Below are 24,936 nucleotides of genomic sequence, written 5' to 3'. Positions count from 1 at the left end.
CTAGCCAGTACAGTCCCTTAGGTGGGATAGCTGGGTCCCTTTGGTGGGACATCATCTACTTCTCTTCCCTCTCTGCCCTTGGTGCACCAATCTGTCCATGTCTGTCAATTTTTCTCTGCGTTTTGTTGCTTATATTGTTCTGTGTTTCATGTTAAAATATGGTTAAAACTTTATCTGCTGGTTGTTCACCCCTTGATTTAGTTTTAACTAGTTTCAAATTAATTAATTAATTAATAAGCAGTCTCAATTGGCCTTTGGGGCCCCACACCTGTCTAGGAGTCTTGCATAGCTGGAGAAGACCTGCGAGGGGCTGATTGTCTGCGCAAGCCCATCTTAAAGGGGCCCGCAGCTTCTCTCAGCTTCTATAGTAAGGGAGCTGATGGTTGTTGCTCTTGGAAAAATCTCTGACTGTTTATTGGGTTCAGCAGGTGACAAGGTACTCCTCTCTTGAAATTACAGCTAGGGGGGATGGGGATTTAGCTCAGTGGTAGAGCGCTTGCCTAGCAAGCTCAAGACCCTGGGTTCGGTCCCCAGCTCCGGAAAAAAAAAAAAGAAAAAGAAAAAGAAAAAGAAATTACAGCTAGGAAGAGTAAGAACTTCATCTGGTTTAAATAAGTAGATGTGTACAGCCAGTTTATTTTTGTTTCTGATGGTTTTAAATGTATAAATATGCTCTACACGTCTTGGTTATAGATTATTGGCTTATAAGTTATTGGGTATGATTAAAAACTTGTAACATTGGGCTGGAGAGATGGCTCAGTGGTTAAGAGCACCCGACTACTCTTCAGAGGTCCTGAGTTCAATTCCCAGCAACCACATGGTGGCTCACAACCATCTGTAAAGAGATCCGATGCCCTCTTCTGGTGTATCTGAAGAGAGCTACAGTGTACTTATATATAATAAATGAATAAATCTTTTTAAAAAAAAAAAAAACCTTGTAACATCGGGAACAGAAAGTTGGCTTAAAACTGGTAACTCGGGGTTAGAGGCATTCAGAACACCACGTGGCCTGAGCCTACCCAGGTCTCTAAAGGTACCTGTAAATCAAGTAATATTTTATGTAATTCTTATCCTAGTAACCAGACTTATAAAAGATAGGATTTAGGGCAGTCTCTTCGGTGAGGTATTGGAGGCTGCACCCTCATGTGTTCCTGAGCAGGAACTGACAGCCAGCCTTTGTAGCACGGGGCTGGCTGATGCACTTGGTGTTGATTTTGGAGAGACTGGATTGTTTGGAGGTTCAGTTTTACTTTCCAAGGTTGCGGTTGTGCCCTGGTGTTGCAAGGGAAGTTAGAGTTAAGCTGCCAGTGTCCCATTGGCTGCAGTTTGCAGCTCAATCACAGGCTCAGGATTTTAACACACACACACACATATTTGTAATTATGAAAAACTCAGGCAGGTGGAGATTGTGGCGGGGCTTTTGAAGGGGTTGACGAGGCTTTGGAACTTGTGTGGGCATTGCAGCCTGGCTTGCCTACTCCAGCTGCCATCCCAGGAAATGCCTACAGAATTATTATGGATTTGGAGGATTGGTTTTATGCTGTTCCTTTGCATCCTGGTGACTGTAAAAGGTTTGCATTTAGTGAGCTTGCTTGTAATTTTGGAGAGCCCATGAAGCAATATCATTGGAAAGTTTTGCTTCGGAGAATGACTAATAGCCCCACATAATGTAAAAAATATTTGTCTCTGCTTCAATACAAGAAGTTAGGACTTAAAAAAAAAAAAGAAGTTAGGATGTTGACTCTTCCAGGGTATATAATTCATTATATGGGTGGTGTTTTATCAGCTGATCCCTCTGAAGGAGTTTTTACTACAAACCTTTGCTCTTACACAACGAGCTTTAAAATCTTGGGGATAAGTCGTTGCTCCAGAGAAGATTCAAAGGCAATATCTTTTCCAATATTCGAGACATCAGTGACATCCTAAACGAATTGTGGCACAGAAATTTCAAATAAGAAAAGATAGTTTACTTACTTTAAATGATTTTCAAACATTGTTAGATGTTACTTGGTTGAGACCACATCTTAAGCTTACCACAGGCGAACTCAAACCTCTGTTTGATATTCTCAGGGGGGCTGCAATCCTAATTCCCCTCGACAATTAACTGATGAGGGACGAAGAGCTTTGCAGAAAGTGGAGGACGCTATTAGCCAACAACAGATACATTATGGAGACTTGACCAATGGTCGGTGGTTTGTATTCTTGCTACTCTTTCCTGAGCCCACGGGAGTTCTTTGGTAAAAGAGACTATTAATGTGGACTCATTTTTTTCGTCTCCAAGTAAAGTTTCAACAGGCTATTATGAAGCTGTTGCTGTGTTAATACAGAATTGTAGGATAGAATCACTGAAGTATTTGATGAAATATTTATTCTTTATTCCAAACAGCAATTAAATTGGCTATTGCAGAATACTGATATTTAACCTATTGCAAAAATTTTCAGGCAAAATCGTTAATTATTATCGAAAAGACAAGTTACAATTTTCCTTTATGGATGCTTTTGTATTTCCTGTAAATTTACGCATGCAGCCCATAGAAAATTCAATTACTGTATTTACAGATGTCTCATCTAATGAGAAGGCAGCATATGTAATTGGATCTCAAGTTTTTGTTTTTTTTAAGTGGGTGCAGCGAACTTTATTGGTGGTATTCAAGAGAGAAGGGAGGGCTCCCCAGGCCCCTCCTGTTATTATGGGGTCTGGAATGGAATTGTGAGGGAGATGCTCAGTGTTGGGGGCTGAGTTGGGATGGGGACTCTTCAGCAACTGAGGGCCTCTCTCTTGCTCTCAGTATCCTTGCTGGGCTGGGGTGGGTGGTCCAGGGTTTCTTACTCCTTGGAGGCCATGTAGGCCATGAGATCCACCACCCTGTTGCTGTAGCCATATTCATTGTCATACCAGGAAATGAGCTTTAAAAGTTGTCATTGAGAGCAATGCCAGCCCCAGCATCAAAGGTGGAAGAGTGGGAGTTGCTGTTGAAGTCGCAGGAGACAACCTGGTCCTCAGTGTAGCCCAGGATGCCCTTTAGTGGGCCCTCGGACGCCTGCTTCACCACCTTCTTGATGTCATCATACTTGGCAGGTTTCTCCAGGCAGCATGTCAGATCCATAATGGATACATGGGGGGTAGGAACACAGAAGGCCATGCCAGTGAGCTTCCCGTTCAGCTCTGGGATGACCTTGCCCACAGCCTTGGCAGCACCAGTGGATGCAGGGATGATGTTCTGGGCTGCCCCACGGCCATCGTGCCACAGCTTTCCAGAGGGGCCATCCACAGTCTTCTGAGGGGCAGTGATGGCATGGACTGTGGTCATGAGCCCTTCCACGATGCCAAAGTTGTCATGGATGACCTTGGCCAGGGGGGCTAAGCAGTTGGTGGTGCAGGATGTATTGCTGACAATTTTGAGGGACTTGTCATATTTCTCATGGTTCACACCCATCACAAACATGGGGGCATCAGCGGAAGGGGTGGAGATGATGACCCTTTTGGCCCCACCCTTCAGGTGAGTCCCAGCCTTCTCCATGGTGGTGAAGACACCAGTAGACTCAACGACATACTCAGCACCAGCGTCACCCCATTTGATGTTAGCAGGATCTCGTTCCTGGAAGATGGTGATGGGCTTCCCATTCTCAGCCTTGACTGTGCCGTTGAGCTCGCCATGGGTAGAGTCATACTGGAACATGTAGACCATATAGTTGAGGTCAATGAAGGGGTCGTTGATGGCAACAATCTGCACTTTGTCAGAAGAGAAGGCAGCCCTGGTAACCAGGCGCCCAATACGGCCAAATCCATTTACACCGATCTTCACCATCTTGTCTATGAGACGAGGCTGGCACTGCACGAGAAGATGCGGCTGTCTCTGGAACAGGGAGGAGCAGAGAGCCGGATCACAAGTTTATTCTCTTGATTCCCCCCCCCCCCCCCCCCGCTTCAGCACAGACTATTCAACAGTAGCCACTGTTTTTGAAACGTTGAAAAATCAAGCTTTTAATCTGTATACTGACTGTTGGTATTCTGTCTAAGCTCCACCCCCACAGCTACCTGGCAACAGCCAGGTATGCTCCGCCCCACAGTTGCCAGGCAACAGCCTGCTGTGCCTGACTATAAAGAGGGCTGCTTGTTCCACTCCTCATTCTCTTCCTCTCTTCTCTTCTCTGCTCTCTTGCCCTCTCCCCCCTCCCCCTCCTCTCCCCATCCCCCTTCCCTCTACGTGCTCACGGCCGGCCTTTACTTATCCCCTTCTACTCTTCTTCTCTCATTAAACCTCTCCACATGGAACCATTTTGGCTTGGTCCAGATTCAAGCTGAGATTTAAACTCCAACAATGGTGGCCCATACCTGATATTTGATCTCCCTGTGACTACCTGGCTGCTCCACCCTACCCTGCCCTGCCGCTGAGAGCTGGCAACCGACGGAGGGGTGGAGGATAGGCCCTTCCCACTGCCTGCCTCCACCACTTGGCATGGGCCGCACGTTGCATGTTCTCGTACGCGGCTATGGCAGGGAGGGACCGGGAGAAATGGGTGCTGCTTCTACACGCACCACACGAATTCGATCGCAGCTGCTGCCTCTGCTATACCATCTATGCCAAATGACCACCACCGCCACCGGCTGGCTGCTGTGGTACTCAGGACTCCCACCACGTGAGTTGCTGCTTCAGCTAGTGCACATGCAAACTTCTGCGTGAGCCACTGCCCTCCACGGTCCACTACCCGGTGCTAGCTCTTGCCACGTGGGTCACTTAGACAGGCCTTCATCAACCACATGGTCCCTCTCCTGCTACTAGACTGCAGCTACAATTTCTGCACAAACACCGGCAGACTAGTAGGTCTATTCTGGTTGGCAAGGAGGACCCTGGATTTCCCAGATAGGGCCTGGCCAGCCTTTATGGGATAAAGGAACCTCCTAGCTAACATACGAGATAGGACTTTGATCATTGGGCAAAGATTCCCTCAAAAGCAATTCCTCGTTCCCCTCCCCTCTGGGCTCTCACAGCTGATTGCAAAATCCCAGGCCTGGGTAGGAACGCTTTCTGGCCAGTCCGGACTCGCCCTGTATGGCCTCCAGGAATCTAAGTGACGACTCAGACACCTGGCCTGGCAGAATACTCTTGTCATCAGTAATTCCTCCTGGGATGCTGGTACGAATAACTCAATTACTCAATAACTTCCCCCAATGGGCAATTCGATGTCTTCGAACGTACCTCCAGATTATGTGATCTGGAGAATTTCAAACTCTAAAACTAATGCCTCATCTGAGGACATCAAATTGGTACACCTATGCAATAATGTTTGGGCCCAGCATTCATTAGGTAATGGTTCAAAATGGCTGCATAACGACATATTAAATTCCTCAATTTTATGGGATCTTCCAGCAGTTTGTTAAATGGAAGGAGGTTCTTTTTTTTTTTTTTTTTTCTTTTTGGAGCTGGGGACCGAACCCAGGGCCTTGTGCTTGCTAGGCAAGCGCTCTACCACTGAGCCAAATCCCCAAACCCCAGATTTCACAGTCTTTTCCAGAGTGCTCACGCTGCCACCCGTGTGCCAGTGCCTCAGCTGCGCACGCCTGTGCACACGCACTCGTGCAAGGAGAGCCCTTGCAGTACAGATTAGCTATTCCCAAACCTGGCTGCGCTCAGTGTCACAGGCTTAAATCTGCCCAGTCACGGTCTCACACATGACACGGTTTCCTTATTCTTTTTCTCTATTTACAAAACCTGTCAAAGTTATTTAAGATTTTCATTCCTACCCTGTCTTGACATATAGTCCTTACCCATAATTTACTTTCTGAGGAACCGGGAGAGTTTGGGAGCAGATGAGAATTCATGCAGATGAGATCCATCAAACAGATGGAGCATACCCAATTAGATCTGAGGCAGGACCTGACCAAGATCCCCCGATAGAATTATAATTCCACAGGTGGTGTTTCAGCCAGAGGTAGATTCATGACCTGTCTCCTGGACGGTCTTTACAGGACAGTCTTTTTTTTTTTTTTCTCTCTCCATCTTTATTAACTTGGGTATTTCTTATTTACATTTCAATTGTTATTCCCTTTCCCGACAGGACAGTCTTAAAACCAGTGAATTTTGAGACACTGCAATAGGTCATTTAGGAATAACAGGGAAACCCATCCCAATTTTTAGAACAACTTACAAAGGCTTTATTGCAATACACTAATCTAGACCCTGAAAACTCAGAAGGTAAGCAACTTCTGATGACCTATTTCTTGTCCCAGAACTACCCCGACCTAAAAGACAACCTACTTAAAAAGCTAGAGAGAGAACCCGGAACTCCACAGGCAGAGGTTTTGGCGCTGGCCTTTAAAGTGTACCATGGGAAAAATGAGAAGGCTCCCAGACAAAAATACCATATGCAGGCAAAGGCTGTCCGACTAGCCTCAGCCACTGCCTGGAGTCCTGGTCTTCTAAGGCTAAGAGACCACCAGGCTCCTGCTACAGATGTGGTCAACAAGGTCACTGGGCAAGGGCTTGCCCTAACTTCTGCAAGCCAAGGGGGTATGATCTAGCTGCTATCAAGAGGGACACCAGACTGTTGATTGCCCTCATGTTGGGCAGGACAGGGGGACAACACATCCAGATAACCCTCCAGTGGATCTCCTAAGCTTGGTTATGGATGACTGAAGGGGCTTGAGTTTCCTGGACCTGACCACTGCCATCACCAGCAAAACCCTGGATAACCATCATGGTATGTGGGCAGCCCATCTCCTTCTTCTAGGACACTGAGGCCACTTACACAGTCCTAATAGAGGTTTGGGGACCCACTTCTCTTTCCTGTTTCCCTTATTGTTGGGATGGGGAGCAACCTTACCTTCCTCACCAAACCCCACTGCTTAGTTACAGTTTTAGGGGTGTACCTCTCACCCATTCCTTTTTGGTGATGCCAACATGCCCTGTCCTCCTTTTGGGACGGGATCTTCTAGCTAAGCTTGGAGTCTCATTTCCTTTGCTCCACCCATTTGCCCAAACCCAAGCTCTCCAGCAGCCCTCTGCTCCCTCTAGCCAGCCAACCTACTAACATGGACATGTGGCTTCCTTTGCCAGCTTCTCAGGGACACCCCCAAGTCTGGAAGGTCCAGAACCCCTCTGTTGCTAGAAAGTCTTTCCAAATAGGATCTGGAAACTGCTTTCTCTGTCTGTCTTTTGTTGTGGCAAACTGTTTTAAGACATCCAGGACATGTTCTGTAGGACAAATTCTTCCTTCTGCTCCACAAAAAGCTTATCTTAAAGAGTGTTCATGGGTTGGGGATTTAGCTCAGTGGTAGAGCGCTTGCCTAGCAAGCGGAAGGCCCTGGGTTTGGTCCCCAGCTCCGAAAAAAAAGAAAAAAGAAAAAAGAAAAAAGAAAAAGGAAAAAAGAAAAAAGAAAAAAGAAAAAAAAGAGTGTTCATGTTGTTAACTCATATTATCTCCTTTGTTAACTTATAGGCTACAGGAAATCCACTCAGACCTACCTCTCATGGACCAAATGGACGCCACCCAGATAGGCCATCTGCCTAAAGTTCCCACTTACTACCTGTTCCAAAGGGTGGGATTCCTCTGGGTTTCAAATGTACATCTAAGAAAAAGAAAAAAAAAGCCTCCTCCCAAAAAAATTCTTTCTCCCAAATGCACTTAATCTCATTCTCTACCTATAATAAATGTGTGTGTGTGTGTGTGTGTGTGTGTGTGTGTGTGTGTGTGTGTAGTGCGCGCACGCTCATGCGTATGAGAATCTTGTCAAGTCCAGGCGCTTGCTACATCTAGGACAGCTCCAGAGAAGCGACCTCCAGATGTTCCAATCTCCTCTCACAGACACAGACGCTTCTATTGGATCTGTTCCTTCTGACCTATCCTCAGGTGGTTCCACAGACCCTGGACAACAAGGAAACAGCCAACTCTAAGACTGGACAAACATGCCATACCCATGTTTCTAGGTTCTCTAGAGACATGTCGCCCCAAAGCAAGTAGGAAGTAGTCAGAGTCCTGCTCTGCCATCGCCTCTAATTTTTCTTTTTTAATTAAACCAAAATGGGAGAATGTTGTTAATCTGTCTAAGCTCCACCCCCACAGCTACCTGGCAACAGCCAGCTATGCTCCGCCCCACAGCTGCCTAGCAACAGCCAGCTATGCTCCGCCCCACAGCTGCCTAGCAACAGCCAGCTGTGCCTGACTATAAAGGGGCTGCTTGCCCCTTCCTCATACTCTTCCTCTCTTCTCTGCTCTCTTGCCCTCTTCTTCTTTGTCTCTCCTCTCCCCATCCCCCCTCCCTCCACGTGCTCATGGCTGACCTTTACTTATCCCCTCTTCTACTCTTCTCTCATTAAACCTCTCCACCTGGAACCATGTTGGTTTGGTGTGTTCTGTCTGGACACGAGCCAAGATTTAAACCCCAACACTGATAGCCAATATATAGCTCATGGTTTACAATTGCTTGAAACTGTTCCTTTTTTTTTTTTTTAGATACTGGTAATTCTTTTTTTTTTTTTTTTCCTTTTTTCAGAGCTGGGGACTGAACCCAGGGCCTTGCGCTTGCTAGGCAAGCGCTCTACCACTGAGCTAAATCCCCAACCCCGATACTGGTAACTCTTAAATTTTGCAATTACTTATACAGATACAACTGAATTTAAGAGGACGTACTGTTCCTTAACTTTAAAGGACATTTAGGAGCTCATACTGGGTTGCCCAGAATCCTTAGTGAGGGCACTGCCACAGCAGATTTGTATACTAGGAAGATTATGGGCCTTACCCAGGAACAGTCAGCCAAACAATCTATTCTTTACATCATCAAAATAGTAATAGTTTGAGACAACAACTTGGTATTTCCGAAGAATGTACAAATCAAATTGTAAAGACTCATCCTGAATGTCCTCAGTTTCTACCTATACCACATAATGGTGTTAATCCTCAAGGACTTGTACATCATAAATTATGGCAAATGGATCTTACTCATATTTCTGGTTTGGGAAAATTAAAATATCTACTTGTAACTATTGATACCTCTCAGACTTTCTAGTTGCAACTGCTTTAACAGAGAAGCAACTAAAAATGTAATTAGTCATTGTCTGTGTTGTCTTCTATGCTTGGTGTTCCAAATCTGAAAACAGATAATGGAACTGGAGAGTGCAGTCATTTGAGATGTTTTGTGAACAATTTAATGTTACCCACATTACTGGGATTCCCTATAATTCTCAAGGACAAGGTATTGTGGAACTTAAAAAAAATCCTCATAAAATAAAAAAGGGGTAGTTAGATCCCTATACACCACACAATTAAATCATGTTCTATTTATTTTAAAATTTGGATGCTAAGGAACTCGGAGTGTCCATGGCACCCTACAACTCAGCATACTGATGCCTAGGTGATGTGGAAGGATCCACATATTGGCATATGGCACGGTCCTGATCAGGTATTTAATATGGGGAAGAGGGCATGTTTGTGTTTTTTCTACAGGATACTGAAGGAGTGTGCTAGCTGCCAGAGTGACTGGTGAAACACGCTGATGCTGGGACAAAGAATGATGCTGACTGTGAGCTTGCTGATGGCCCTGACAATGGTGACTGGGAAGCTGTATTGGACGCATGTTCCTGACCCACCATCCCAGATTGGACGAGCTGCCTTGCTCCCAGCTTTCAGACCTTGTGGGACAGGGAACATGGAGACCGGAAACTACCTTCAAAAACTTAAAAAGAGGGGTTGGGGATTTAGCTCAGTGGTAGAGCGCTTGCCTAGCAAGCACAAGGCCCTGGGTTCGGTCCCCAGCTCAGAAAAAAAGAAAAAAAGGAAAAAAAAACTTAAAAAGAGGAGTTATAATGACTCTTCTTTCCTTTAATATAACCAGCTATTCTGACTCCATCATGGACTGGTCTGGAAACCAATCCAATATTGGAATTGATGGTCTTCCTTTGGAAGGCTGGTTCTGGGCGATTTCAGAGACAGATTTGGACGTTAGCTGCAGTTCTTGATGGAGATATGTCAGCAGCAGACAAAACTGGGACAGGAGCTGGACTTCGAACAAGCGTTAAGGCTCCCAATCTTTTACTAATTGGTCATGTTAAAATTACTTTTGTTTCTTCCACAGTATTTAATGTAAGTTGTATTGATTGTACACTTCCTAATTGTGTTCAAGTATTGAAATCCGGCATGTCTGTTGGTGGGTCACCAACCAGCTTTTGTTTTATTGTCTGTAAGTACTGCAGGACCTTGGTATTCTGAGAAAGGCTTGCAAGCACTGGAAGAAGTGAGTCAGGCTTTAAACAGAAGCAAGAGGGTAGTGGGCTTGATTACTGCCGATCTAGCAGCTTTAATTAATACATTAATAGCTAGCACCATTGCTTCTGCAATTGCTCTCACACATGAAGTTACGACAGCTACTTTTGTTAATCATTTAGCAAAAAAATGTTACTAATGCTCTGAGTACTCAAGAGAATTCAGATAGGCATTTTGCTGTTCTTATTGATACTATTGAAATTACTGGAGAGGTTCAGAGTTTAATAGGAAGAAGCCATCTCGAGTGTCATGCTAAATAATGATGGATTTGTGTTACTTCTAAAATTTACCATGATAGTCACTATAATTGGGAAATAGTTTAAGGACACTTGCAGGGTGTTTAGCATAATTGTAATACCTGGATGTTTTAACTTTACATGGTGAGACTATGGATTTAAAAAATGCTGCTTTGGGGGTTGGGGATTTAGCTCAGTGGTAGAGCGCTTGCCTAGCAAGTGCAAGGCCCTGGGTTTGGTCCCCAGCTCCGAAAAAAAGGAAAAAAAAATGCTGCTTTGCAGAGCTTTGACGCTGCAGATATTGTTGATAAAAGTTTTCATGGCCTGAGGTCAATATTTCCATCTTGGTCAAGCTTCAAGAGTGACATATAGCTTGATCATGCTAGCCCTTCTTGTCCTGGAAATGCTTTTATTCCTGCCCATTGTGATAAAGCTTGCCTTTAACAATGTCAATATGTAGGACTGGAGAGATGGCTCAGTGGTTAAGAGAACCAACTGCTTTTCCAGAGGTCCTGAGTTCAATTCCCAGCAACCACATGGTGGCTCACAGCCATCTATAAATGAGATCTGATGCCCTCTTCTGGTGTGTCTGAAGACATGTACAGTGTACTCATACATAATAAATGAATAGATCTTAAAAAAAAAAAAACAAAGGGGGTTGGGGATTTAGCTCAGTGGTAGAGCGCTTGCCTAGCAAGCGCAAGGCCCTGGGTTCAGTCCCCAGTTCCGGAAAAACAAACAAACAAACAAACAAACAAAAATGTCAATATGTTGGTGGCCACAGTATGTGGCTTGAAACTAAAAATGGACCCCCATACAGAGTTATTATTTTAACAGGCTGGCAGTCAGAGATGAGTAAGTTCTGCACAGAGCCTTACCAGTCTCAGACAGAAGGGCATTGCTTCTGACAATGCATATTCTACAATGGGTAAGGAAGGCAGTCTTGTCAGAACAACCTAAGACAGGTGCAATCCTTTTTTTTTTTTTTTTTTTTTTTTTTTTTTTTTTTTTTTTTTGGTTCTTTTTTTCGGAGCTGGGGATCGAACCCAGGGCCTTGCGCTTCCTAGGTAAGCGCTCTACCACTGAGCTAAATCCCCAGCCCCAGGTGCAATCCTTTTTATGAAATAAAAAAGGGGGCGATGTGGAGAGCTCTTGCGAATTTGACATTGGGCCAGGGCAGGGAAGTTAGCTCAGAGAGGAGTCTGATTTGGGGTCAGAACAAAGAGGTAGGCTTCAAGCAAGAATATGACTTTGGGCTAGGACAGTGACGTAAGCTCAGGTATCTTGGTCATCCTGAGAAGCCACTAGAAGCAGTGATCACAAGGCTTTGTTTATTGCCTTGCTCCTTCCTTAACCTAGATCTGACCGTATTACTTGCATGTAATTAAAATGGTATAAATACAGACTGGGAAAAATAAACCCACCTCAGCCTCAGAACTGATCGGAGTCATCTTACAGTGTTGTCTAATCATCCTTTTTTCTTTTTAATCCTCCCTCCTGTGCTGGAGAACCTCTTGGCTAACTTGGTCAAAAGAGAGAGAATGGAGTCTGCAGAGGTGGCTCAGTGGTCTAAACTTTTGTCTTAGTTTGGGTTTTAGTGCTGCGAACAGACACCACGACCAAGGCAACTTTTATAAGAACATTTAATTGGGGCTGGCTTACAGGTTCAGAGCTTCAGTCCATTATCATCAAGGCAGGAATAAGGCAGTATCCAGGCAGGCATGGTGCAGAGGAGCTGAGAGTTCTATATCTTTGTCTGGAGGCTGATATAGAGTACTGGCTTCCCGACTAGAGAAGGATCTTAAAGCCCAGGCCCACAGTGGCACACCTACTCCAACATGGCCACACCTTCTAATGGTGCAACTTTTTGGGCTGAGCATATACAAACTATCACACTCCACTCCCTGGCAAGGCATATTCAAACCATGACAACTGTTTTGGCAGAAGATCTGAGTTTACTTCCGGGAAAGCAGCTCCAAGGACCCAGCGTCCTCTCTAGCTGGGTAGTGGTGGCTCACGCCTTTAATCCCAGCACGTAGGAGGCAGAGCAGGAGGATGTGTGAGTTTGAGGCCAGCCTGGTCTACAGAGTAAGTTCCAGGACAGTCAGGGCTGCTGCCCCAGCCTGCAGGGTAGTCAGCGGAGGTTGAGGACCGCCTAGGAGAGAATGGGGAACAAGAGACTCGAAGAAGGATGCCAAGACAAGAGTCTGATCAAGGTGACAAATTTATTTTTTTCCCAAGGCTGAATTTATACCATAGCAGGGGTAACAGAGGGAGGGGGGAGTAAGAAACATTTACGAAGTTTAAGGACCCAGTACTTGTGTGGTCAGCTGATGTCAGCAGGATGTTGGTTTCTCAGAAAGGGCACAGGTTTGTCGTATCACTGAGCATCCTGACCACCAGATATGTATTAGTCTTCTGCAGCTGGCTAGGGATTTTCCATGAACCCAGTCATACTTAACTCTAAGTATACTATTAACATCAATAATGGCAGGTTTTAAGGGCATCACTCCCAACAGGCTGCTCAGAAAAACCCTGCCTCGAAAACCCAAAAATAAATAAATATAAACAATAAGAATAAATATTTTAAAATGCAGAAGCAAGCAGGGCGTGTTGGCGCACGCCTCTGGTCCCAGAAATTGGAAGGCAGAAACAGGTGGATCTCTTTGAGTTGAAGGCTAGCCTGGTCTACATAGTGGCCAGAGCTATGTAATGAAGCCTGTATCAAAAACAAACAAATCCAGTTCTATCGGAGGAAAAAAATGTCCCTTCATCCTGAGTGTTTGCATTTTGTCTAGGCTCCGCCCCACAGTTACCTGGCAACAGCGAGGTGTTCCTGACTCACTATAAAAGGGGCTGCTTGCCCCCTCCTCTGTTCTCTTGATCTTGCTCCCTTATCCTTTCCCCCTCTCTCCCCAGTCCCCTCCCCACTCTCTCTCTCCACCTTCTCATGGCTGGCCTCTACTCCTCTTCTCTCTCTCTCTCTCTCTCTCTCTCTCTCTCTCTCTCTGCCTTTCTCTGTCTCTACTATCCCCTCAACTCCCCTCTCCATACCCTAAATAAACTCTATTCTATAGTATACCATTGTGGTGTTGTTATCTCAGGGGGAGGGGATACCTCAACCTGGGCCAGCACTGGCACCGCCTTCTCCCACACCACACCACACCGCCACCAAACATATCCCTGGCTTCCCATTCACAACACTGAATCCTCATTATGCAAACTGTGCTTCACAAGGCTAGGAAACGTAATCTCTCTGTATACCAGTGCTGGCGTTGGCCACACAGTTTCAGTCCTGAAGAGAACCCTTGACTGAATGTGGTCTGCCCTGTATGTCCTCCCAGGATCCCCCCACCCCCGGAAACTGGTCATATCCTCCACCATAGAAACAGGCATTCAGTCAAAGCTCAGTGGCATAGCCCTACCACCCATCTTTTAGGAAGGTGAGGCAGGAGTTTTGACACAAATCCCGAGGAAGGCTGTGCTACACAGCCAGCTGGCAGGAATGAGGAAGCAAGCGTCATGGCAAAAGCAGACACATGATGACGCTGACTGCCAGTGACCCTCTTGTCTCCCCAGGGATTTAGAGATTCACCTGAACATTGCCAGCCTCTAATTCCGAGACAGGTCACTTCAGAGAGCCAGGGTCATCGGAGGTACATTCTGGGGAATGGTCACAAACGCCTAACCTGTGTGTCACATAGCTGGCTGAGAGTCACACTACGGCCACTGCTGGGACAAGCCCCTCATTGCAGGACAACTACATAAGTCCTCTTGGGAGGTGGTGGAAGATTACTGCCCCCCCCCCTTACTCCTCGGAGGCTAGGCAGACATCAAGGACGCTTCCTGGTGGAGGGGAGCTGGTCGGCTGCTTCAGGCTTTCTGGGAGGCCGGGAGCCCCTACGCTGGCTCCACAAAGTAACAAATATTTGGAAATGACCGGAGTCAAATTTGGGTCGCAATCAGGGCGTGGCTGAAAAATCTGCAGAAGTGCGCAACCTACTTCCCACACTGCCAATCTGTCGCCTGCAGTCACGCCCGTTAAATTTTGCCTCCCTTGGCCAGACGGAGAGGAAGTCCCTTCCAACCCCCACAGAAGGACCTCTCCCCTAGTGTCTCCTTTGGGGTTTGGTTTTGGTTTGGGAGGTGTGTATCTAGGCAGGGTCTCATGTAGCCCAGCTGTCCTTGAATTCCTAGCCTACTGTCTCTGCCTCCTGAGTGCTAGGGTGGCAGGTGTGCTCCACTACTCTGGAACCCTCTCTGGCTCTGCTCTATGTCCTGAATGGTACGCACCGTCTTTCCTCCAAACACTATACTAACTCCAGGCCATGCTTCATGTCACTTTTGCCCACAACCGGGCCAGGCCCTCACTGAGTGCCTGGTACTCACTGAAACACTCATTTATTGCCCGGTTCATAGAGAGCTTGCTGTCCCCGTGTGTTCCCGCCAGGATGCTCCTGATGCCTGGACAAGAGCTGAGAGGTGCACTTCCCTTGCTTGGCCAGGCCCGCGGCTCTGTGGCCATATTCACAGACTCTCAGTAGCTCCCACGATCCTTTCGTGAATCCAGGGGATACAAAAGTCGCCACGCAGACCCCGACCTTGGCCTTAAGCCTTCAGTCCACAACTGAACCTTGCAGTCTTAGTCGGGAGACCAAACCGACAACCGCTATAGTTCAGTCCCAAACCCACAAGCACCAGGCACCTGGTAACTAATCAGCAAAGGTCAAGAATTTGAGTTGAGTTCCAGAAGTTTCTCTTGCTTCCAGGGGCATTCTACAAAGCCGAGGTAAACCCCTCCCCTTTCCAGGAAAATGAAACTGAAAGGTGGCAGCAACTCCACTGCTCAAAGGAATTGCTAGAAACATCGGCGGTGGGCGGGGCTATGCTAATGAGGGCGTGGTCTGGAAGGGGTTCCCGAGCCCTTTGAAACTTAGGATCGACATACCACATGGCACCCTCTTTCTACCACTATCTGCCCGTGGCGATGGACGAGAGGTGGGAGCCAAAAGGATGGAGCATCCGCCGGTGGTGGCTGGTGGCCGCAATCTTGGTGGTCCTGATCGGGGTTGTCTTAGTCTGCCTGATAGTCTACTTCGCCAACGCAGCGCACAGCGAGGCCTGTAAGAACGGGTTGCGGTTGCAGGATGAGTGCCGAAACACCACGCACCTGTTGAAGCACCAGCTCACCCGCGCCCAGGACAGCCTGCTGCAGACGGAGATGCAGGCAAACTCCTGCAACCAGACCGTGGTAAGGCTGGAGACTGTCCCCTCCAATACCCCAAGTGACCCGGGGAGGCTTTGAAACCGCCAAGCAAGTCCCCCACCCCCACACCGAAGGCCAGCGACTAAGGATTGGGAAATCCTGGGGGATCTTAGAACTCCATACAGCTCTGCAATCAGGGGCCTCCGTATCCTCCCTTCCAGGTCTTGGTGGGTCTCTACATTTTGTGGAGAGCGCCTGAGTTGGAGTGCTGGAAGCTGATTTAGGGGACCAGCGTTTGACTTCACTGGGACTTCACTCAGCCCTAATTGAAAGTTTTTTATTGTTTGAAACAGGGTCTCCTAAATAGCTCTGGCTGTCCTGAAAGTCATTCTGTAAACCAGACTGGCCTCAAATGCTTCCGTACGAATGCTGGGATTAAAGTACCTAGCAAATTATTGAGACTTTTAATATGTCTCTGAGAGAGACCTTGTTTAGGAAGCCCCGTTCCGCTGTATTTGAGCAGGAGAATTCTGGAACTTTCTACTAGGGGTCAGCTATGAAGAATTTTCAAACTCTCACGTCGGCGCTTAAAACTGCCATTTTGTTGATTACACGTTGGTAGGACCATGGATACAGAGAGCACTGGCAGGAGCACGAAAGGGGCTCTGCTTGAGTAGAAGCTCTAAGATGACTTGGTGGGAAAGTTTTCTAGGGGCCAGGATAACAGCCAGCCCATGTTTCTGATGCTTTACTGACTCAGATGGACCTTCGGGATTCCCTGAAGAAGAAGGTGTCTCAAACCCAGGAGCAGCAGGCCCGCATCAAGGAACTTGAGAGTGAGAAGGGGCGGGGGTGGGGGAATGGAGGGAGCCGGGGAAAGGGTGGGGTGTGGGAGTACAGGGAGCCGGGGAAGGGGTGGGGTGTGGGAGTACAGGGAGTCAGGGAAGGGGGTGGGGTGTGGGAGTACAGGGAGTCAGGGGAGGGGGTGGGGTGTGAGAGTGGAGGAGGCTAGGGGAGGGGGTGAAGTGGGTAGGGATGGTGTGGGGAGTGGAAGGGACCAGGAGAAGGGGTGGGGAGGGAGTAGAGAAAGGTTAGGGAAAGGGGTGGGGTGGGAGAGTGGAGAGGGTAGGGATGGAGTGGAGGAAGTGAGGGACTAGGGAAAGGGGACCAGTGGAGCTGGGAGGGAATAGGTCAGGCCTCCAGGTCGGGACCTGAAGAGAAGTGCTGACCCACCTGGAGGGAGTGTCAGGGCCATGGGCCAGCTGCTCTGGAGTTTGGTTTCTTCCCAGAGACAGGGAAGAAGGAATAAAGATCCGATCCGGGAGTAGAAGTAGGGGTTTGTGTCAGCAGAGGGCAGAGGGTGGGTAAGCAGAACCTTGTTAGGAGGGTGGGGGCTACAGAGCTGGTGAGTCCCCGGGTGGTGTCTAGGCTGGTTCTTCTGCCGCCCTGTAGGCTGGCCTTCCATTGCCTTTCTCCTCATTGCCCCACCCCACCCCCTCTGCCTGACCACACTGGCTGCTGAGTGGCCTGTGGTTAGACATATCCCAGGTGTTCCCCTGGGTGCTCTGGCTGTCCCAGCCCTCTCCCTCACTGCCTCCCCCTGCTGACTCCTCACACTGTGGCGGCGGGATGCTGACTAGTCCTCTGGTTGTGTCATCGCAGATAAGATCGAGAGGCTGAACCAGGAGCTGGAGAATCTGAGGTTAGAGACACAACCCTCCCTGCCCACTGCCACCGGCTCTCCTCCACACTTCACTTCTTCAAGACCTGGGACCCGGGGCTGGGGATTTAGCTCAGTGGCCCTGGGTTCGGTCCCCAGCTCCGAAAAAAAAGAACCAAAAAAAAAAAAAAAAAAAAAAAAAAGACCTGGGACCCACCTGGCCCACAAAAGCTATAGCTCAGGCCTGAGCTGTGAGGAAGGCCTAATCAGAAAAGCTTATAACACCAGCATGAGGTGTTGAGGGCCTGAGTTTGAATACCCAGCACCCACATACGAACTGGCTGGAGTTAGGTGAATTTAACTCCAGTTCTGGGGGGACAGACAGAAATAACCTGGGGCTCACTGGCCAGCCTAGTTAGCCCAAATAGTGAGCTTCATGTTCAGGGAGAGACACTGAACATCTCTGGCCTCCACATGCATCCACACAGAGTGAACACGCCAGCATGTACACACACGTGTCATCATGTGTCATCAAGAGTCTCAGAGGTCTGAGCCGTGGTGGAGCACACCTTTAATCCCAACACTTGGGAGGCAGAGGCCAGCCTGGTCTATAGAGTGAATTCCAGGACAGCCAGAGGTGTCAGAGAAACCGTGTCTGGAAAAAACAGCAGCAGCAGCAACAGAAAGAATACAAATACGGAGCAGATGAGGTGACTCAGTGGACAGAGCACTTGCAAAACGAGCCTAACCGCTGGAGTTTGACTCCCAGAACACGCACACGAGTGCACATGCGCATGCCTCTGACTCTGTCCACATGCCTCGGTGTGAGTACTCATGCATACAATACACAGCACATATTCAGGTACACACACACACACACACACACACACACACACACACACAGAGTAAAATAAAATTTAAAAAGGATGAAAACAAAATCAAAGAAAAGAAAATATGAATTTCAAAGACTAGGGACCTAGGGCTAGGGACCTGGTAGAATTCCCAGAGAGGGGCTGGGAGCATAGCTCAGGGTGGGGCCCCTGCCTAGAATCCAGTTTCATCCCAGCCCGTATAAAAAGGAGGCAGAGCAATCTGACTCCGGATGACCTTAACCTAAGTCATTCCCTCTCCATCCAGGACCCAAAAGGAAATTTCTACCACAGTGCAGGTGAACTCAGGCGGCTCCGTGGTGGTCTCCAGCCTACTGGTGCTTGTGGCGGTACTGTTCCTGCACTTTTGAGGACCCAATAGTTGGCAGGTGAGGGACCTGGTCCAGGGAGGCTTGTGAGGACCCTAGACCTACAGGGAGCGGGGTCAGGGATATGGTGGAGTGGCTGTGCAATGGGATATACTCGGGCCCAGAGTGGCCCAGCTCAGGAAGGAGGCGTAGCCTGAGGTGGGTCAGTCTGGGTGGCAGTTAACCTTTGAACTTTCCCTTTTTCCTAGGTCACAGCCTGTGTGAGGTCATTGTGGGTCGTAGTGGCTCTGGAGGGGTCCTGGCAACCCTAAGGATGTGAAGACCATTAGGTGGAGCCCAGATTGCATCTCCTGCTTTGAACTGGGGAGGGGGGAGGGAGTTCTGCTTTACTGCTTTCATGGTTATCGGGGAGGGGCCGCTTATTTCCGATGTCTTTGGGGGGCGGGGAGCGGGGGGGGCGGAGCCGGGAGTGGGGGCGGGAAATAAAGTAATTCGGAAAGAAAGTTTGCTTCTAAGTTGCTAGTGTCATTAGATCCCTGGCTTCCTGCCCTGCTTCCCCACTGTCAGGGGCCACCCTAGGAGTTGAGGTGGACACACTGTTGCTCATCACACCTGTCCACCCATCCTGTCTGCTGGAATCATCATCAAGGTCTGCAGCAGAGGGCAAAAGGCAGCCGGTGGTGACTGGCTCTTGGTTCTGACTAGTGTACTAAGGAGAAAGCCGTCTGAGACCAGAATGCCGGTGCTGCCCCTCTGCCTCCGGCAGCCAGTCTGGGCTGGGGTTCCTATTAGGGTTCTCCAGAGGAAAAGGAGGGCAGGAGAGAGGGAGGAAGGGAGAGAGGGAGAGAGGAAGGAAGGAGGGAGGAAGAGAAGAGGCTCACAGGCCTGGTCTGTTGAAGCCTGCTTGCTAGCTTAAAATCACCCATAGCTTGGCTGTGACCCTTGTTTCATGCCTGCCACCCATTCGTATTGCTAAACAAAGACAAACAAAGCCTAGCTTGACTTGAGACATAGAAAAACAGTTTGGCTCACAGCAAGGTCAAGTTGAGCATATATTCTTGTTCTTGGACATTTCCCAACCATGGCCTTCACTCAGGACAGCTTGAGCTGTTCTGTCTAAACAACTCAAAAACCCTTGGTGCAGCCCTCCCCACGCATGCTTATGAGCCCACTATGGTTTTTTCTTTATATAAACTGATCCCCAAAACACTATTGGTTGCAGCTTTCTGCTTACAAATTTGAGCTATGGCCCTGATCTGTCAGTCTTGATTCAATAAATCAGCCCCATTCAACTGGGCCTCATTAGAGTGGTTTGTGCATCTGTTCCCAGACCCCAACAGGTCCAGATAATCCAACAACGGTTGACCTCCAGAAGACCTTTTCTCATTTGTCTGAGAATCTTTCTGCTTATACAGATAGAACCACACTTCAGTGAGCCTCTTACCTACTTCATGCCTGGAACAGCACCTTGATTAATAACCCAATACCGTTGGGGATTTAGCTCAGTGGTAGAGCGCTTGCCTAGCAAGCGCAAGGCCCTGGGTTCGGTCCCTAGCTCTGAAAAAAAAAAAAGAAAAAGATAAGCCAGTACCAACGACCCATATGAGTCATGACACTGTAGAATTCACTTTGCCTGTGATGCCCATTACAATACTGTGGTCACCTCGCCTCTGGACATTCAGAGTTGCCACCTGGCCCTGCTACCCTGCACTACCCCTCTTTAGCTCAGGGAAGTGACCGGGCCACCAGCCCCTCCCAGCTCCCCTTGAATCCTTGGATAAAAGACACACACACCGCTGTTCATTTTCAACTTGCCATAGGGTACAGTTGCTGGGTGCCACTCTCTCCAGCCTGGAGAAGCGTGCCCTTATCCGTGCTCTTAGCTCTGCACCTCACACCTGCCCTAGACTTCAGTGGCTAGTCCCATCCAGCCCCTGCTAGATGCCTCCTGCCGCCTGCCATAGTGGCCACAGTCCCCAGCTCCTCCTGAGACCTCACATGGTTGCTTGGTTCTCCTCTCTCCAAAGCAAGGCACACCCTGTTCTCCTTCCTTGCATCTTCCTGCCTGCCTCTAGGGATCTGGAAGTCCTGCCTATCCCTTCCACCCAGCAATTGGCCCATGGCTTTCTTTACTGACAGATCCAGAACCAACTGGGGAGCAGGACCTTTGCACCAGAACCGCCCCCTACACCACTGAGCAGCAGAGTCTTCAGTGTGCTGGTCTGTGCTCACCATTCTTCCTCTCACAGGATTCATGAAGGGCACGTCTTCTGGGCTTTCCCATTGTGGAGAATTAAGTTTTAAACAGCACACCCACTCTAACACTGCAATTTCCCTGCGCCTTAAAATTCCTTCATAAACTGGGTGGCGGTGGCACACACATTTAATTCCACCATTGAGGAGGCAGAGGCAGGAGGATCTCTGAGTTCAAGGCTAGCCTGGTCTACAGAGTGAGTTCCAGGACAGCCAGGGCTACACTGAGAATCTGTCTCACAAAACGAAACAAAGTTATCCTCAAGCTTAAAAAAAAAAAAAAAACAAAAAACAAAAAACAAAAAACAAAAAACAAAAAAAAAAAAACCCTTTGCCAATACTAAGCCTGGACATACCTAGCATCCCCATGTCCTTTCAGTAGGCATCTTTGACAAATGCTTCACCATGTACTCAACAGAGTTTTGACCCTTTTAGGGGGAGAGGGTTTTGAACAGGGTTTCTCTGTGATAGCCCTGGGTGTCCTAGACTTGCTTTGCAGACCAGACTGGGATTGAACACACAGAGATATACCTACCACTGCCTCCCAAGTGCTGGGATTAAAGGCATGGACCACCACCACCCAGCTGTCAAAAACTCTTTATCTGGAGTCACCAAATCTGTGCCCTGTCATAATTCAGCTTGTAAAATAGTTCACACCATGAACTTTCAGTCCTCCCCGATCCCAGAAGGAGCCTCAATAACTCTAGGGCTGGCAATTAGAAAACCTATTCCAGAGGCTTAAAAAGGATGTCCTTATACAACTTGTTGTGTTTTAAAAGGATAAAGGAGAAGGGGGATTGTATTCTATGGAGGTCTGTACCATAGAAGGGGGGGAGGGAGTACCTCAGCGGGCCCATATTAAGACATCCCTTCCCCCACTGAGGGACCAGCCACATGAGGGTATAGTATAGAACAGAGTTTATTCAGGGCATGGGGAGGGGAGTTAAGAGGGTAGTGGGGCAGAGAGAGAGAGACGTAGAGAAACAGAGGAGTAGAGGAGTAGAGGCGGGCCATGAGCACATGGAGAGAAGTGGGGAGGGGGATGGGGAGAGAAGGGATGAAGTGGGAAGAGGGCAAGAGCAAGAGGAAGCAGGAGCAAGAGAGAGAGCAAGAGAGTGAGGAGGGGACAAGCAGCCCCTTTTATAGTGAGTCAGGCTTACCTGACTGTTGCCAGGTAACTGTGGGGGTGGAGCTTAGACAGAATGATAACATTTCTGTCGCTCTAGAAGCACTCTGGTACCAAAACCAAAATCTGTGTTCTCTAGAGGAACAGAACTGATAGAATGAGTGTACACACACACACACACACACACACACACACACACACACACGTGCACACACATATTTATATGTTGTTGTAGGGTATTTGATAACACTGTGAAACCCAAGATTGTTATTTACTGCAATTTACTGAAAAGACCTGTTTCTAGCTGTGGTGTGACTCAGCCCTTAGTACACACCTTTATTCTCAAACAGTGAAGGTAAAGTTAGTTTGTGGAAGGAAGCACCCATGTCTGAAAGTGATGTCTAATCGAGTGGCAGACAAAGTGGCGAATCAGAGAAAGATTTGACAGACTAGCACATGCCCAACTCTCAGGAGAACAAAGAGGAAAAAGAGGCTCCTTAACAGCAAACAGTGCAGGGAGGAGGGCGGTCTTACCGGGGCAGTTGTACAGACACAGGGTATAGAGAGAGAACAAGCTAGACCCGGCTGAAGCCGGAACGAGCCAAAGAGAGAGAGGAGCTGGAAGACTAGAACACATGGCACACGTTAGTATGAAGCCAACCAGAGCGGTTCAGTCAGAGGCCAAGAAAGAAGTCAGATCAGATCAGTTAGCATGGAGGTTGAGCCGGCCAGCCAGCCAGTATCAGAGAGCTGGGAAGGGCGAGCTTCTCCAGCAGTGAGTCCCAGAGGCTGGAGGAATGGACCTACCAGATGGAGTACAGCAACCAGTGTCCCTTCTTCCGTATCCTGCTTCTAACTGCCAGCAGCGGGCGTGGCCCTTCCCACATCAGAGATCCGGATTAGAAGTGGGTTTTCTCATTTCAAATGATTTAATTAAGAAAAATCCCATGCAGGTGTGAGCAATCATTTGCATTTTAATTAATTCCAGATGTAGTCAGGTGGTAACCCAGAACAGGCATTGCGTGATTTAACCATTTTGCACTCAGTTAAGCCTCCCTGAGGGCTCTCTCTCATTCTTGGCTCCCAATCTTCCTCAATCCATGCCTAGCTTTGACCCTGAAAGGGTAGCATAAACCCCATTTGTCTCCACTTAAGGACCAGGCCTGATTTCAAAAAAGGCCGTAAGGCACCAGATTCAGGAATAGACCATAAGTCCCAGAAACTCAGTCATGAGACACTAGCTCTAGGAACAGACCATAAAATCCAGAACAAGATCATAAAGCCCTCTCCCAAAGAACAGCCTTGGGATGACAACAAACGTGGGAAATATCTTATCTCAGAATGGGCTATCTGCACTGGGCAGCCCTATCCCATGGTTAAACGTTCATGACACAGGGATGCAGACCACTGACGACCTGTGACCTCCTAGTAGCCACCAGTGAACTCTTAGATTATCTAATCCTAGAGAGTTCTCCCAGTTTTCTTTTTTTTTTCCCCTTCTTTTCCCAAAACATTTATTTATTCATTTCATGCACGAGAGCACACTGCAGTTGTCTCCAGACACACCAGAGGAGGGCGCCAGATCCCACCACAGATGACTGTGAGCCACCATGTGGCCACCGGGAACCGAACTCAGGACCCCTGGAAGAGCAGCCAGCGCTCCCAACCTCTGAGCCATCCCTCCAGTGTGCCCCCCCTTCTTTTCCCCGTTTTCTATAAGAAGGTCTGAGTGCTTTTATATGGAGTCGACATTTTAGAGAATTGTTGTCCCCCACATGCTGGTCGTTTCTCCAGAATAAACTGTTTTTACAGTCTATCTGAGTCTAGGATCTTCCTTCAGTGATTTTCAGACCCTCACCTCTCCCCTCCCTCTCTGGGATAGCTCTCTCCACATTCAGCCCTCCAATCCCACACCAGCTCACCCCACGCCTGGCCTTCTCACAACCCTTCATGCATTCCTCTGTTAGCTTCCTTCCTCTACATCCTCCAGGGAGGCAGCTATTGTCCTCGCCACTTCCTGCCGCTGGTGCTGAAGTTCACTGTCCTGTGTTTCCTCTGCTCCACAGTGTCCACTGGAGACAGTGCTTCACGAGAGGACCCAAGTCCCCATTCACAGTCACCCTTAGATCTTTTTGTGCCCTGATTCTTGTACACAACTGACCACCAACTTCTTCCCAGCCTCACACATGCCAGGAAGGCACTTTTAGCTTCCTGGTGCTGAGCTCCCTCAAGGTCTGAGGCTCAGTCCTGTTTTGTTTGCGTGTGTTCTGGGGAATGACCCCAAGGTCTAACCAGTAGGCCAGCCATATCCCAAACCCTTGTTGGGAGACTCTAGGCAGGGGCTGCACACCTGAGCCACACCCCAGGCCCTCCCTGGTGGTACTTAGGGCTGGTCTTTCTCTGGTGTTATTGGATAGAGGTCTGTCTGTCCTCTAAGGCTGACAGACCATGCCGTCTTTGTGGGTTCAGCTGTGCTTGTTGGCAAAGTGTCATCACAGCTGGCCTGTTGGCTGTTGACTTTTTCTCATAGAAGAGGGGTTAGGAAGGGTTATTATCGGGGCTGGGGATTTAGCTCAGTGGTAGAGCGCTTACCTAGGAAGTGCAAGGCCCTGGGTTCGGTCCCCAGCTCCGAATAAAAGAACCAAAAAAAAAAAAAAAAAAAAAAAAAAAAGGAAGGGTTATTATCTATGCCGGATGGCTCAACCTTTCCCCTTCTGCTTCAGCCATTCACCCATTGCTCCGTAAGTTAGCCTAATAAACTTGTTGGTTTTTCTTGTGGTGAACTTTGGAACTGTAGAAGTAAGGGCTCAGGCCTCAGAATGAAAATTCAGGTGGGGACCGGGCCTTCCTCCCTTGCAGATGTTGGGCAGAATTCTTGTTTTCTGCGTAACACATATTCACAGCCTGCCCCTCCCTCCCTGGTGTTCTCTGGGAATTTTCCCTTCCAGTCAGCTTTATCTTTATCTTCCCCTCCTCTCTTTGAATCTGACCTTTTTG

The 24,936-nt window shown here is 48.2% G+C and overlaps 1 protein-coding gene and 1 pseudogene across 1 annotated transcript; one reads left to right on the top strand and one right to left on the bottom strand.

The window, feature by feature from the left end:
• Positions 1–2,820: 2,820 nt before the first annotated feature.
• On the bottom strand, positions 2,821–3,882 carry LOC148000424 (glyceraldehyde-3-phosphate dehydrogenase pseudogene; annotated as a pseudogene).
• An 11,555-nt stretch (positions 3,883–15,437) lies between these two features.
• On the top strand, positions 15,438–19,857 carry Bst2 (bone marrow stromal cell antigen 2). Its single transcript, NM_198134.3, is given in 5 exon segments — positions 15,438–15,747; positions 16,463–16,538; positions 17,365–17,404; positions 18,500–18,620; positions 18,809–19,857. Coding segments are annotated over 4 exon segments (519 nt in total). The 5' UTR covers positions 15,438–15,447; the 3' UTR covers positions 18,603–18,620; positions 18,809–19,857.
• The last annotated feature ends 5,079 nt before the right edge of the window (positions 19,858–24,936 follow it).

This window comes from Rattus norvegicus, chromosome 16 (assembly GCF_021556685.1).
Source record: "Rattus norvegicus strain SHRSP/BbbUtx chromosome 16, alternate assembly SHRSP_T2T, whole genome shotgun sequence".
Lineage (NCBI taxonomy): Eukaryota > Metazoa > Chordata > Mammalia > Rodentia > Muridae > Rattus > Rattus norvegicus.
The sequence above is the reverse complement of the archived record's forward strand: the minus strand, read 5'-3'. Positions and strand labels throughout refer to the sequence as shown.